Source organism: Phocoena phocoena, chromosome 2, assembly GCF_963924675.1.
Source record: "Phocoena phocoena chromosome 2, mPhoPho1.1, whole genome shotgun sequence".
In the NCBI taxonomy this organism is placed as follows: Eukaryota; Metazoa; Chordata; class Mammalia; order Artiodactyla; family Phocoenidae; genus Phocoena; species Phocoena phocoena.
Genome location: NC_089220.1, coordinates 154,101,067 through 154,118,073, shown reverse-complemented (window position 1 = coordinate 154,118,073; position 17,007 = coordinate 154,101,067). Strand labels below are relative to the sequence as shown.

The 17,007-nt window shown below is 40.8% G+C and overlaps 1 protein-coding gene across 1 annotated transcript in view; it reads right to left on the bottom strand.

Moving 5' to 3' along the window:
• The window catches only part of TAF3 (TATA-box binding protein associated factor 3), a 158,418-nt gene that overhangs the window by 139,855 nt on the left and 1,556 nt on the right, over positions 1–17,007 (bottom strand). The window contains exon 2 of the mRNA XM_065872440.1: positions 14,135–14,377. Within this exon, the coding sequence (XP_065728512.1) occupies positions 14,135–14,377 (243 nt within the window). The remainder of the gene's footprint in view (positions 1–14,134; positions 14,378–17,007) is intronic.

Sequence of the window (17,007 nt, the reverse complement as noted above, 5' to 3'; positions counted from 1 at the left end):
TAGCTACTTGATAAGTAAATGAAAAAATGATTCTGAATTTGCCTTTAGCACCGATGGTACAGGATAAATATATAACCGATTTAAATTGAAGCAAATAACTTGATATTATTCTCTCTGAAACAGAAAATCTCTATGTAGCCATAGCAGATAATTAGTTAAATAAAATGCAATTACTGTACTGTCCCAGATAAGATTCAAATTCAGCAAAGCAAGATAGAATAAATCCTAACTACAATAAAAACACTAATGTTGGGGTCTTAACCCAAGTCAGCTGTATAACAACTATCTCCCTACTCCCCTCAACCTCCCTCCCTCCACGCACGCACACACACACACACACACACACGGGAAATTTAATCCAAGAAATCTAACTGTGGATATTAGAAATGTTAAACTTCCGAAATTTTTAAAATTTGATAAAAACGGACAAAATATTTTTTTCTGTATGGATGCCTAGAAGGGAGAAACAGACAAATTTGGTGGTTGTAGTATGTAAAATATCAAAATGCTTAACTTTTCTAAGGCATTTGATATTACTCTGTTGATTTAGAAACATACAAACTATTTATTATAACACTGGAAGTGTGCTTTGATTTTTATAAATCCACACAAATTAAAGGGAAAAAATTTCAACAAGGAAGAGAATTTTGGCCTGGTCCACTATAAACTGTGGTCTATCATATCAGCATGTGCTGGTACTTTTACTGTCCATTGTAAAATGTATACACCTCTACTTAAGGGCTGATTCTGCTAGTCTGAATGCAAAGCAAAAGATACCCATATTTTTAAAAAACCTAATTTAAAAACTTATGCTGTAGGTAAAAATCCATATCAAAGGACAATAATAATAAGCAAAAATTCACACAAGTGAAAGAATCAAATAAGATGTTACCAAACGTGTTTTTTTTTTTTTTTTTTTTAAATAACTGCACTGAAGGAGTCAATCTGAAAGGAAAAGAAGAACACTGGAAGAGCCCAAGGATAAACCCTGCTCTGTTTCAACCTGGACTTGGAGAATAACAGCAGGGTGATGAGTGATGCAAAGGACACTGGGCTAAGACCAATGCTGGGCCTCGAGGGCCAGCTCTGTCACTCAGCAGCTGTATTACTCTGGACAAGCTACTTTCTGAGACAGCTTCCCCAGCATTCCGAACAAACTGCCCTAAGGACAGCGGTCAGTACCTTTCTCTGTGTCTCGAACTGACCACTCAGGTAGAGTAAAAGGGCTTTAGGTTTTGTACAAAAGGAGGAGTGGAGAGAGAGTGCAGAGGAAGCAAGACCAGTGTAAGTTCTGGAGGCAAAACCAATCATTAGAACAAGACATACTGAGGGTGATGATGGAGACACACATTACATGGCGTCTAAAGGAGCCCGGCTGAGGAGGGGACTCCAGATGAACCTGAGCAAAGATATGGAGGTGCATGGTTCATTTGGGGAAACATAAGCAAGTTAATGATTCTGGAGATTAAAGCCTGAAGCAATGAGGGGCATGAAACTAATATGAAAACGCAGACAGAAGTCTCATCATGAGGACCCTATAGGTTCACGCTCAGAAATTTGTCCTTAACATCGTAGACAAGTCAGCACATATCAACCCTTCATTATCACTTCAGATGTAACCTTTAGGCTCAGACGCTGTAGGATTAAGAAAAACACGATGCCTCCAGGTAACCACCTAGGATACACAGAATAAACTTTGCCCAGACCTTCGCACCCCAGCCCTGGGACGTTAGGAGGGGAGACCCTGAGAGGGTCCAGTGCAGGGCTGGCCACTGGGCTGGACTTGGGGCCAGGACGCTTTCCGCAAGCCCGTCCGCTGAGAAGACGGGCTTGATGACGGTACTGCTCCACTCAGGAAGGCCTGCCCAGGCTGAGATTTCCAACAACCACAGAAGGAAAGCCCAAGAGTGGGGAGAGGGGACGCCTTATTCTCCTCTCTACCGTCAATCCCACTTCCCCGTGTAGGACTTGACACTGTGGGCATCCACGCACGCAGCACTGAACGGAATCACCAAAACCCGAATCCAGCCCTGCTCCCAATGTACCATGTAACGCAAGGCAAGGTAACTGAAACATTTTTTTTTGGAACTTTCATTTCTCCTCTGTAAAGTGGGAGTGATAACAGCATCTGCCCTTAGGGTTGTTTCTAGATTAAATGAAATAATATTTATAAATTTGCCATGTGATGCCAAGCTTTTATATGTCTACTTTCAAATAAACAAATATTGATATTTTAGTGACTTAAAAGCAGTCCAAATTTCCTCATTAGCACTCTTCTATTCAGTTAGTAAATAATCTAAGTTGGAAGAATAAACATCTTTTCTTTAGAATGATTAAAGCTACATTTATCTTGACCCAGTGCAGTCAAAATTTAAAACAAAAAAAAATTTTTTTTTAAATTAGGGACTTCCCTGGTGATGCAGTGTTTAAGAATCTGCCTGCTAATGCAGGGGACATGGGTTCAAGCCCTGGTCCAGGGAAGATCCCATATGCCACGGAGCAACTAAACCCGTGCGCCACAACTACTGAGCCTGCGCTCTAGAGCTCACGAGCCACAACTACTGAGCCCACGTGCTGCAACTACTGAAGCCCGCGCGCCTAGAGCCTGTGGTCCGCAACAAGAGAAGCCACCACAATGAGAAGCCCGCACACTGCAAAGAAGAGTAGCCCCTGCTCGCCGCAATTAGAGAAAGCCCACGCACAGCAACAAAGATCTAATGCAGCCAAAAATAAAAAATAAATAAGAGCAATCAATAAAAAAAAGTGGAAATGTTCAATTAAATACAATAATATATTTTTAAAAAAGAGGCCCAAGTGGAAATCAAATTACATTTACATAAAAAAATTTTTTTTAATCTATAATTATCTTGCATGAAAAAAAGAACTTGCTCTCCACAGACATTTTTGGTTTTCCTTGAGAAACAAGGAGCACGCACTGTACCTGTAAGCAGTGGAGAGCCAATAAGGTGTTTGACACTATGGGATAGACGTAAGTTTTATTTAGCAGCTGATCGTGGAAGATAAGGATAGTTCAGGAGAGAGATAAAGGTTTAAACAAAGGGAATTTTGGGGTAGTGTTTTAGAAATTTTTAGGAAAGAAAATTAGCAGAATTGGTTATGGGACTGAAGGAACAGAGTGAGCGGATGGGCCAAAGTCAACACTCACACGTCTAGCTTGAGTGGCTGGGTATCAGATGGTGCCACCAACAGAAACAGATAACACAGATTATCAAGGGTGAGATACTCTGTGTAGCCCCTGACGTGCCAATGTGAAGTACCTATGGGAAATGTGGAAATGGCCGCCTGAGGCCTGGATATAGAATCTCAAAGGTGTTGTATGAGGGGACAATTTGGGGACTCATCAGTATCCAGATGACAGGTGAGACCAGGAGAGTAGAGAAGATCACACACTGAAACGCTGTATAGTGTGGGAAGCAGCAGGTCAAGGATACAATTTTGGGAGCATCAACATTCTGGAGGTAGAAGAGCCACGGGAGATGAGCCCATGGGAAGCACAGAGAGTGAATTAGTCACATAAAAAGAACTAAGAGAGGACGATGTCACTGAAGAAAAGGAGTTTCAAGGGGTGCCTAACAGTGACCAATGCAGCAAGAAGGCCCAATAAAGGGAATCCTACAAGAAAGCTGCTGCAGTGGCAGCGCAGTTTGGGGATCTTCCCAAATTGCCACATAAAAATAGAGCAACTACTATAATGAGGTGACAGAGTACACCCCTCGACACCAAAACACAGAGCGTGAGGGCCAATCACCAAGAGCCACAAGCCCTGAGTACTACCCATCTGCCAGGGCAAACGGTGAGAAGCAACGGGGAGACTGAAAGAAGACTCTCCTGAAAAAGGAGAGCCTTAAAACCCCAGCAGGTGCTGACTGCCAGACAGGCAGGCCACACGAGAGGAGGGGCTGAGGCTGGGAAGGTCTGGCCACTTCCAGGGGCAGGGGAAGCGGGGGTGGGGGGTGATTGATGTAGAGGGCGGAAGAGTCAAGCCCCCCGAGCTTTCAAACCTGACCCTTGGCTCCTCTGCCCAGGACAGAGCCCACTGAGAAGAAACTTGCTGGGCCTGGAGTCATAGCCGAGCAGAAAAGGAAAAGCAAGCTGGCAAGAAGGAAAGAGAAGATCCAGATACAAGTGCTGGAAGAAAATGATACAGAAAATCTCAGAAAGCAAGCTATGTCTGCGCATTACACAGCAACAGCAGAAGAGGGAGCACGTAAAGCTAGAAAAACCACCCTCAACTTCCTTACAGATGTTCAGAAAACCTACATTCACCTGCACAATTTCTATAAGAAAAAGGAAATGAAATACCAAAATAACATCCCTACAGACAATGAAAGTACACGAGAAACACACACTCAAAAAACAGATGAAAACTGTAATGTTCTATTTGAAGATGGTCTAGAAGACGTGAAAGAGCATAAATCAAAATTAGGAAAACTCAAAAGATGTAACAGAACTCAAGAAAGCAGCTATATGGTCTGACAAGGTACAATCATAGAAAACTGGGGGTGAGGAGTAATAGGATAGCATAAGCAAAAACAAAATTTTTACCTGTTTCATGAATCATGAATGGCAGTTTTAATAGTGTATGTGTAATCCAGGATATGGATAATGTTCTAATTCTATCATCTTCTTTTTATCCCTGGGAACCAGAATTCTTGTTAGAGACAAAAGTATTTACTGATATAACATGAAAAGCAAAACACCCAGAGTCATGAATTTGAATTGGAAATATCTGTATAAACTCCTGAGGTCACCTATCTATTATCTGTCTGTCTGTCTATGTATTCACACACATCTGTATGTATATACATGATATAGACATTTATTTAGTTATTGCCTAGAAACAATGACAACTCAGTTGTAGTAAGTACCCCAACTGCCCAGATTGTGAACTGGAAATGCCATTTCCCCAGAAGCCAAGGCTTTCTTGGAAAAGTGACTGATTCCGAGTGTGGCACAAGAATATACAAGATGAGCTAGGACACTGTGAGACACCAGGTAGCAAGGGCACCATCAGAGACCACTAGCATCATGTCAAAAGGATTCAGAAGCCACAATGAAGAAGCCTCCACTGGCCAAAAGATGGGAAGATCTGGTTTGCAATAAGGGTAAGAATTGTAATGAAAGAAACCTAACAAATATCTTTAAATCTATGAGTTCACAGTGATATATTAAAAAAAAATTAGTCACCTATGAATGACAAGGAACCAGTTCATTATCTTAAAGACAAGGGAGATAAAATGAAAGAACCAAGCATTTATCCTGCTTTTGCTGTATGAACTAAGTAACTAAACAGTAGATGAGGGAAAGGATTTCTTTATAAAATTATTCCAATTAAAGAATGAGATAAAAATAAAATGATAGACTATCAGTACCTTATGACCCCAACGAATGAATAGACCTAGGCACTGAGCACTGAAACTCCTAGTATCAAAAAGAGTGAAAACCACTAGGACTTCCCTAGTGGCACAGTGGTTAAGAATCCGCCTGCTAATCCCACCCCTCTAGGTGGTGACCACTTAGAGAGGTGGAATAGGGAGGGTGGGAGGGAGACACAAGAGGGAGGGGATATGGGGATATATGTATATGTATAGCCGAGTCACTTTGTTATACAGCAGAAACTAACACATTATAAAGCAATTATACTCCAATAAAGATGTTAAAAAAAAAAAAAGAATCCACCTGCCAATGCAGGGCACACAGGTTCGATCCCTGGTCCGGAAAGATCCCACATGGATCACTGGTCCGGGAAGATCCCACATGCCACGGAGCAACTAAGCCCCTGCGCCACAACTACTGAGCCTGCACTCTAGAGCCCGTGAGCCACAGCTACTGAGTCCGCGTGCCACAACTGCTGATCCACGCGCCTAGAGCCCATGCTCTGCAACAAGAGAAGACACCGCAATGAGAAGCCCGAGCTCCACAACAAAGAGTAGCCCCCACTCGCTGCAACTAGAGAAAGCCTGTGTGCAGCAACGAAGACTCAACACAGCCAAAGAAAAAAAAGTGAAAACCAGACATTATTTGCCTCCTGATGAAGGAAAGTGACCCTGCATCTATCTTGCCAGAGGTACTGATCAATCCTCAGATTCTTGCTGCCAATTTCCAAGAAGCACATTGTGCTGCACCATGAGTACACAGTCAGCGAAATCCGGACTGTGGGAAATACTGTAAGTCCAACCACCCAGGTTCCTCTACGAATACACTGTAAGGAAAAAAAGGGATTTGGTGGGGGCAGGGAATTACAGGGAGGACCTGTAGATTAAAAGAAACTTTAAAAGACATGTAAAGGAAAAAGAGGGGCTATGTAAAGAAATTAAAGTATCTAGAGATACATGTTTGATTGACAGAACTATAAAGAAAAGAAAAGCAGTATGTGCTATAAAGTGAGGACACTGGAGGGAGGGAAGAGGGGCTGGGCATATGGAGGGCTCTGGGGTGGCTGGTAAAGTTTTATGCATTGAACTGGGAGATGGTTAAAAGGTATTTTCTTTATAATTCACTAAGCTATACCCACCCCCCCAGAAAAAAACAGATCAGTAAGGATAAAAATTTCCTTTAAGTCAACCAGTTAGGCAGTACTTGGGATCTCAGTGAGAGCTGCTTCAAGAAAAGGATGGAGGGAGAAGTCAGATGGCAGTAGCTTGAGAAATAAATGGTAGGGATTGAAAAAGACACATATCCTTGAGTCTAAGGAGTCAAAACACTTCCTATTAAAAGATCTAGAAGGATTCATACTTTTTTTTTTTTTTGCGGTACGCGGGCCTCTCACTGTTGTGGCCTCTCCTGTTGCGGAGCACAGGCTCCAGACGCCCAGGCTCAGCGGCCATGGCTCACGGGCCCAGCCGCTCCACGGCATGTGGGATCTTCCCGGACCGGGGCACGAACCCACGTCCCCTACATCGGCAGGCGGACTCTCAACCACTGCGCCACCAGGGAAGCCCAAGGATTCATACTTTAAACAATGTTATTCATGGTGAATGGGAGTACAAGGAAAATAACGAGGACCTTTCGATTTATACTGAATATACTTAGGCAATATTTCTTTTTTTTTCAACATGCTTGTGTTACTTTTGTTAATTATTTTGAACATATAAATGTTTATCTTTTAAAAGAGCTTCATAGTGACTTTCCTGGTGGTTCAGTGGTTAAGACTCCATGCTCCCAATGCAGGGGACTTGGGTTCAATCACTGGTCAGGAACTAGATACTGCATACCAAAACTAAGATCCCGCACGTGGCCACAGAAGTCCTGCGTGCCGCACGTAAGATCCAGCGCAGTCAAATAAATAAATAGAACTTCCCTGGTGGCGCAGTGGTTAAGAATCCGCCTGCCAATGCAGGGGACATGGGTTCGATCCCTGGCCCAGAAGATTCCACATGCTGTGGAGCAACTAAGCCCGTGAGCCACAGGTACTGAGCCTGCACTCTAGGGCCCGTGAGCCACAACTGCTGAGCCCCCGTGTCACAACTACTGAAGCCGAGGTGCCTAGAGCTCCACAACAAAGAGTAGCCCCGCTCGCTGCAACCAGAGAAAACCCGCGCACAGCAACAAAGACCCAACGCAGCGAAATAAATAAAATATAAACAATAATAAAAAATAAATATTTTTTTAAAAAACTACACACAAAACAATATTTAATAAATAAATAAACAAACAAACAAATAAATAAAAGAGCTTCATAATATAAGCCCTGGGGGAGAAGAGACAAATTGAGAAGAATTTCAAATAGTTTCTGGAGAAGAGTTTAATTTGAAGGTGGAAATACTCCACCTTCAAAGAGGGGGCGTGTAACTCCCAGCTCCTTAACTGTGGGCTACGTGTAAGGAATTCTTTCCAAAGATGACAGTGTGGGAAGCAGGAAAGAGGGTATCTTTACAGTGGAGAAACCTGAGAAACACTACCTCGGCGAGGTGACCAAGGTCAACATCAATACTGATCAATCACATTGACAGGATGTTCCCCTAATATGATGTGATGAAAATGGCACTTTACTTCTGTGGTCTTCCTCCCCCAAAACTCATAACTCCAGTCCGATCATGAGAAAAGCCTCAGACGAATTCCAACAGAAGGGCATCTATAATGTATCTGACCAATACTTCTCAAAAGTATTCTCAAGGTCATCAGAAACAGGGAAAGTGAGAAGCTGTCACAGCCAACAGGAGCCTAAGACAGGACAACTAAAGTAATGAGTATCCTGGATGGGAGCCTGGAACAGAAAAAGGATATTAGGTAAAAACCAAAAATAATGGGCTTTAGTTAATAATAATGTATCGACGTTGGCTCATTAACTATAACAAACATCCCATACTAAATATAACATACTAACACTACAGGAAACTGGGTACAGGATATAAGGGGACCCTCTGTACTATATTCTCAATTTTTCTGTAAACCTAAAACTATTCTAAAAAATACAGTTGGGGCTTCCCTGGTGGCGCTGTGGTTGGGAGTCCGCCTGCCGATGCAGGGGACGCGGGTTCGTGCCCCGGTCCGGGAAGATCCCACGTGCCGCGGAGCGGCTGGGCCCGTGAGCCATGGCCGCTGAGCCTGCGCGTCCGGAGCCTGTGCTCCGCATTGGGAGAGGCCACAACAGTGAGAGGCCCGCGTACTGAAAAAAAAAAAAAAAAAAAAAAAAAAAAAAAAATACAGTTAATTTAAAATATTTTAGGAATAAAAACCCTAAAAGTAGCAACATCACAGTATCTTTACCAAGTTTGCTAGGTTGAGGTTGGTAAGTTTCTGCAATAAATAAAGCAGAGTAAATGGTTTCTATTTATTTTTTCTTTGTCAAATATTATGGACAGATCAACAGACCACCTGAACACTACTGAACACACTCTGAGAACCAAACAATGACTTTGGCAGAGAATGCTATTTTTCACGCATTCCTCAGCACAACAAAACAGGGAAGAAAAATTTTTTACTGTTGTGAATATGAAAATACGTATGACAGGCTGGCGGGAGAATGTTCTTGGTGAAACACACTGGGTACCGGCCAACAGAACTGGAATAGTCTACACAAGACGTGCATTTATAAAATACTTCAAAGAGGTCTCACTTGTAAACATTTAATCAGATACAACGGGCAGGAATGCCTTCTACTTCATCTCCTCCCACACCATCTTCACAGGGCTGACAATCAGAGAGCTCTTCCATCAAGCACACACCCTAGCCCAGCTGTTAAGTTTGTGTTCCCTCAGCCCCTAAGCATGTGATTAACATTGTTTTAGATTTACTCTTATTGCCAAGTCACTTCACAAATGTATATTGTCTTTCAAGTGAAAAGCAACTTCCTCAAGAGTGAGGAAGCAGGACTTCCCTGGTGGCACAGTGGTTAAGAATCCGCCTGCCAACGCAGGGGACACAGGTTCGAGCCCTGGTTCGGGAAGATCCCACATGCTGTGGAGCAACTAAGCTTGTGTGCCACACTACTGAGCCCCCGTGCCACACCTACCTACTGAAGCCCATATGCCTAGAGCCTGTGCTCTGCAACAAGAGAAGCCACCATAATGACAAGGCTGCGCACTGCAACGAAGAGTAGCCCCCACTCACTGCAACTAGAGAAAGGCTACGCACAGCAACAAAGACCCAACACAGCCCAAAATAAATAAATAAATTTATTTTAAAAAATAAAAATAAAAAGTGCATTTTCTCTCTTTTTTTTTTTTTTGCGGTATGCGGGCCCCTCACTGCTGTGGCCTCTCCCGTTGCGGAGCACAGGCTCCGGACGTGCAGGCTCAGCGGCCATGGCTCACGGGCCCAGCCGCTCTGCGGCATGTGGGATCCTCCCGGACTGTGGCACGAACCCATGTCCCCTGCATCGGCAGGCGGACTCTCAACCACTGCGCCACCAGGGAAGCCCAAATAAATTTATTTTTTAAAAAAAAAAGAGGAAGAGAGATGGGACATTCATTGTTACGTGTCCTACGCGTTCAGCACCGTACTATTCTATATAAATGTCTTACAAAATCTCTCACTTAGTCCTCACCATCGCTCACGTGGCAGGTATTATACCTATCCTATGGAGGATGGATATGACGTTCGGAAAAGTAAAGTGACTTGGTGAGACTGTAAACTCAGTAACTAGTTGAGTCATGTCTGAACAGCTCCATGAAGTCCAAGCTTCTACTACAGCCCGCTGCCCCTTCAGGCCTTCTAGGCTTCCACCCCCACCAGACGACTTAGACTGCTGTGCGTGGAGAAGACGTTCACACGCTTTTTTGACGAGAACCAAGTCAAAGGATTGATAAGAGGGTAGTCCCATGACAGAACTTTGCGAACAAAATGTTATGACCAAAGTCTGACCGTGTCCGTGGCTCTTACGAAAATAAAAAAATAAAAAGCTTGGTGAACAGGTGTTATTATCAAAGCTATTCATGTCTGTACCACACTGTGCACCACTAACCAGAATACTAGATACTTTCTAACATGCTGTGCCTGTGGAAAAAAAGACGTCAGGTTGTAAATGATTTATTAAGTTGACTTGTGTGGCTATATTAAAAAATGGTAACCACAGGACTGTATTTTATGTCCTTTTCCATGAATAAGGGGAAAAGTTTTGGATAAGCATCTTATCGTACTGCCTATCAATACTACATCCTTATGAACCATATGCATATCGTATGAATCAGCAATATCTCTGCTCCTTAGAAAATCCCTAAGTGTTAGCTGAAAAGAGAAGTGGTCAAGGCTTACATAATTCTCCTCTTAAAATGTTTATAATTTTTATTGAAGAAAACTTGAAATAAGATTCAAGTTTTGCTTCAAATAATCCAGAAGAGAAACTGAAAAATTTACTATTGTAATTTCAGACAGAAGTCACTAGCTAAAATCACTGAATTCTTTTTCATACTTCCTTCACTACCCAGCAAAAATCTACTATCTCAGTCACATTTCCTTGGCAGTATTTAAACATGATAACTGTATCACTTGGAGAGAATTTCACTGTGTCATAAAAATGAAACAAAAGGGTTAAGCATAGATTATAATCAAAGTCCTAGCCTTGGTTTTGAGTAATGAGTTCATTAGGGCTTATTACACTATTAAAAATAATTAAATAACTCTCTAAATGAATAAATGCAGGCCATACATGGACCAGAGATGAACCTGTATGTGAACCAGGAACTGAGATTAATCAAATATGGATTCAAATTTTCAAAAAGACTAGAAAAAAATTAAACAATATAACTATTAAACAGGAGGTGTAACAAGAGACAGAATGAAATGAAAACTACAAAACAGATTTAGAAAGCTCCAAAGCGCACCGAGAAAATGGACTAAAACTTTCTACATGGGGAAGATAGTAGTTCCGACTGAATCACATGCCAACTGATAAAGAACCTGAGTCTTGGCCATTACACATTACCACTGTCTAACCCACTGACATAAAACTCATATCCTTCTGAGATCACTGATGTGCCAGTTATATACAGTGCCTTTCCTTTAGTTTCCTCCTACGTAACGCCTTCAGTTTCCCCCCAGCATTTGATTACCATTCATGTTTTCTTAGCACAATTCCAAATTTTGTGTACTTCTAAGTGGCCTTTCAGCTAAAAATTTCAGAGCCATACAAAGACTATTCTTAAAGAACAAGAGGACAGATCACGGACTGACTTAGCACTACTTTCATGACGAGGTCCAGGATGCTGAATAAATCACATCCAATGACAACAGCAAAGAAGGACATTCCAGGCCTACCTGACAGTCATGACCTGTTTATACGAGAAAATGGAGTTCTTCTCAATACAGCTACTAGCAGGCCTCTGCCCAAGAAACCCTCCTTTGATAATTTTAATATTGAAACGTATTTGTTATATTTTTAAAGTAAATAAATATATGCTTAGAGATGCTGTAATAAATATAAGTTTCTAAGATCAAAACCACTGACATTGGGGAATGAGGGGTTTAAAGAGAATGACTTTACATAGGGAGCTACAAACGGTAAGATTTCCTCCAAGGTAATAAAGGCTACAAATACAAATAAATTCAAAGGTGGGGAGGAGACAGATTTTTAGCAGCTACTAAGGGAAAGGTGGGGATGACTGAGATGCATGTGGAGATTTCCAAGTCCTGCTGTTCATGTACCATTAGGCCAGAAAAGGAGAAACAAGGAAACTCTACAGGCAAGATTCTATAAACAATGTTTACTTGAATTGAGTTCAAGAACATTTACTGAAGGCACCCTTTGTATCACATTTACTGGTGAAACTGATTGCTGCCTTCAGTCAGGATTAAATCTCTAAGAACTTTAAGCAGAAAAGTGCTAAGCTGTCAAGCAGAGTCTTTTTCTAAGGGACTCAAACCAGAAAGCTATGACAACCTTCCAAAAGGTTACAGCGAGTTCTTTCCACACCCATGGTGCCTATCACCAAGCACGAACACAGCACTTCACCTCAGCACATTTGATTACAGCACCAGCACTGTTCAGTAGAGCCCGCTGCCCCGAGATCCAGAGTGTCTGATGGCCACGCACCAACCCAGGATAAATCTCTACAACTTAGGGCCAGTGTTCATCCAGTTTTTCAGATGAGGAAACACTGACACACAGATTGTAAAACAACTTCTTTCATGTCTAAAGCTAGTCTCTGAAACAAGTAAGTAACACTTCAAAATGTTATTAAAGTGCAATTGGAGATTAGAAGAAATGAACCACAAGAAACTGGGACCCTCGGGAATTGCTGGTGGGAAGGAAAAATGGTGCAGCCACTGTGGAAACAGTATAGCTGTTCCTCAAACAATTAAATATAGAATTACCATATGATACAGCAATTCCTCTTCTGAGTATAGACCCCAAAGAACTGAAAAGCAGGGAATCAGGTATTTGCAACGTTCATAGCAGTATTATTTGCAACACCCAAAAGGTAGAAACAACCCAAGTATCCATCAACAAGTGAATAAACAAAATGTGGTTTAATACGCACAATGAGGTATCATTCCGCCTTAAAAAGGAGAGAAATTCTGACACCTGCTACAACACAGATGAATCTTGAAGACATTATGCTAAGTGAAGTAAGCCAGACACAAGATAAGTAGCATTCCACTTATATGAAGTACTTAGAGTAGTCAAATTCATAGACAGAAAATAGAATGATGGCTGCCAGGGGCTAAGAGGATAAGGAGTTATTGTTTAACGGCTACAGAGTTGGAGGTTAAAAAGTTCTGGAGATGAACAGTGGTGTTGGTAGCATAACAATGTGAACGTACTTAATACCACTGAACTGTACATCAATAAAAAGGTTAGAAAGTTATTTCTGCCATCATTGGCATTATCCTGAAGCACATCTATGGCTTTAGAATTTTAAAAAATAAATTTCAGCTTTTCCATTTTTTAACGAGAAAAAATATTCTGTACCTGCGTTAAAGACCACAAATTACTATGTATCTCTTTAGAATCTTAGTGAACCTAAATGATTAACATGTAAAATCATGCAGGAAAAAAGGAACTCTGCTTGGATTGACTACTGTGCCTGATTAGGTATTATTTTACAATAAAAATTCTATATGACCAAACATAAACATTTCTACTCATCACAAAAATGCAGATAGCATGCTCTCACTGCTGATGGCCCAGATTCAGTCCTTGGTCAGGGAACTAAGATCCCACAAGCCACACAGCGTGGCCAAAAAAAAAAAAAAAAAATACAGATAAATAGATAAATCTGCATAATATTAGTGAATGTTCACTCACTCACTGTTTCCAGTATTATCCAACTCACATTTATAATAAGGGGGGAAGGAGGAGACCTACCCCAATTTTCTTTATGTTTCAAAGGCTTTCTCATTTACTTAATATCCCGTTCTCATAAAATACATCTTTGACAGACTTCTCTCTGTGGTCACATTCTGTCCTCCCCTACTTAAAATTTACAAAGGAAATCAAAGCCTCATCAGACATACCCTTGATTCCATGGCTCTGCCTGGTGAGGCCCGCTGCAAGTTTGTTGGCTTAAAGGTTAGAATAATTTGTAAGTAGTATTACAATATTTTTACTGCATTTCTAGAATTTATATGTTAGCATAACTTTTTATGTAATTCAGTTAGGAAACCTAAGAAGATTAAAAACCCGTTAAAATAGTTACTAATATATGCGCGAGAAACAAACAACCCCACAGACCTTCTTGAGAAGACACAATGGGTGGCATGTAATCAGGGATGTATTCTTTTCTTTCCTCTGCATCTTTACTTCCGGGTTGAGGAAACTGAAGTACGTTGTTCTTGCTAACAGGAAATGAAGGAATTTGATGTGGGAAAGTGACAGGTTCAATGTTGTGGATATAGTCTTCTAGTTCATGAAGACTAACCCCCATAAGTTGGAAAGCTTCACCAACATCATCCAAAATTGGGTCTGTCCGGCCATCTGAAACAAAGTCAAAAGCAAAGCAAATTATTTTAAGCAAATTCCATGAATATTTTTTAAAATATTAAGAAAAAAGTATTAGGTAAATATGCAGCTCAGAATCAAATATACTATATACTTAAGACCCAGTCACTGGAAAAAATTGAATAGATTTTCAATAGACTATCATATTGTTTAAATATTAGAAAGTTGACTCTGAAAGTCAATTTTAAATATGATCTGACAACCAACCAGAACACCACAGACAATTCATACTAATAATCAGCCAGTACAGAACTAATGTCAAAAGTAACTTGGAACAGCACCTGGAACAACAGCACCTGGAACAGTGGCTAACACAAAGTAAATGCCCAATAAATATTACTATTATTATATTTTATCAAATAAGTATTGATAGAATGCTGAGCTAGGTAAATGTCCATTCCATTTTCTCTACTGCTCAGTGATACAACTCTGGAAACTACAACAGCGGTTGGCATATAGTTGGCACTCCATAAACATTTGTTGAATGAATTATACCACTGAATCAATTTTTTAAATCCAAGAAAATCTGCTGAAAGGGCTTAGACCATAAAGGTAATTTACATGTAAAATTTAAATGTATTTAGAAGACACCGTATAAAATGGGTAGAGATAAAATGATAAAACATTAGATATAGTGAGATTCTCTTTACAAAAGGAAGTTTCTCCTCTGCCTGCCCTTAGCAGAACTTAAGGTCTCTACATCTTTTAAAACTTCTATGAAAATTCCAGTTCCAGATTTCCAATAAATAGCTTATTTTTTTAACTATAATCTCCTATGATCACGCCAAACTCAGTTTGTCTGAAATTAAATCATGATGTAAAATGGAAAAGAATAATCCGAAGTTCATAAAAATTAGACACGTTTGCTCACACCCACACAAGGAAACTTCTGGAAGGATATACATCCAACTGTAACAGTTTATGGGGCTGAAAGCTGCAGAACAGGGGAAGGGCAGAGTTGAAGCAGAAGACTCGTTTCTAACTTCAAAGATTTTGTAGTCTGAATTTTTATACAAGTATGGGTTACTTCTTTGACGTAGAAAAAAGAGAGGATAAATAAAATGAATACTCATTCTTTCCCTTAATGACAGACAGGCATTTCAACTCTTTGATTCTTATTAAAAGCAGTATTCTTTTCTCAGTCTTAAAAATGTGGTCCTCTTGAATTCTTCCACATTTTTGCAACTTCAACCCAAGACCTTCTGGTGTTCCCCCTGCACCCTTTTGGCTACCGGCTTTCAGAATTTTTCCTTTCTCTCTCTTCCTACTCTCACTGTCTCAGCCTAGTTTCAAGTTCTCCCACCTTGCGCCTCTCTTGCACTTAACCGACAGCACAACTGTCTTGAAGCATCACTTTAATCACACAATCCCCCTTCGTAAGAGTATGCAGTGTTTCCTACCACGTTGTAATTTCTCTCTCTGTTAAGTCCCTCCCTAATCTGATCTCGCTCCATTTAACTTCATCCTCTAGCACCTTCCAAATGAACTGGTTACATATGCCAAGCTGGCCATCTCACTTACTCCCACTTGGTTATCTCAGGTTATGCTTTTCTCTACCTGACATGCTCCCTACATTATACAACCTTGCTTCACGGCTCAACTCAAATCTCATCTTTCCAGTGAATCCTGCCCTGGAACCCAGAGTGTACATGTGTCTCTCCTTCACCGTATTCCTTTTGCATTTACTGCCTATACCTATACCGTGCACTGCTTTCAGTGTATACACACATTATTTAATGTATAATACAATGCATACAGAAACTTCTGCCTCTGAATGCTCTGGCAAATCGTTACCTTAGGGAAATTTTCAAATGCATTATTTGTTGAATTGATAGTAACTTCTGATACTTGCTTTAACTTTAGAGCATTTTTTTAAAAAGGAACAAATACCATCAGTTTGTTTTTACTGACATTTCGACACCCTTTAACACACCTTAGGGGCAAGGATTGTGTCTAAGTAAGCCTATGTCTCCGACATGTAGCACAGAACTCAGATCATAAGTGGTGCTCAATAAACGTGTGTCAGAAAGACAAAGGAAATAAAGAAACAGAATACAAGATTGCATAGTAGTGACCTGATGTTACAGTAACTCCGGTTCAAAATAACAATAGTGTAGAGAAAAGAATATTTAAAAGTCTATGACTAATAAGTATACCAGGAATTAGCATTTTCAAAAAGTCACCAAACCACAATGGAGAATGAACCCGATCGTCGTATTCTCACTAAAAGCAAGAAAATCATTACAGAAATTGGTTAATTATCGAGGTTCACATTAACACAAAACAGGGATCACCCAATGACTCTAGAATACCTGGTTGCTTGGAGTGTCAGCACCTGTCTGGTACCATGTATAAGGCAGGAACAGTAACTATGTATTCAGGGTTATTCTGATTACCTAAAGGTACAGAACATCTGTCCTCATTTAGGGAGCTTGGTAGCAAAAATATAACCTGGACTACGTATGCTGTAACAGTATACTCAAGCACCAGAAGGGAGGAGGGAGGGAAGAGAAGCAAAAGCAGACAGCGGTGTGCTGGTGGTGTATTTTAAAGATCAAGATGAATGAGAGCTACTCAACAGTTCCAAATTCAGATTAGAAGTATCC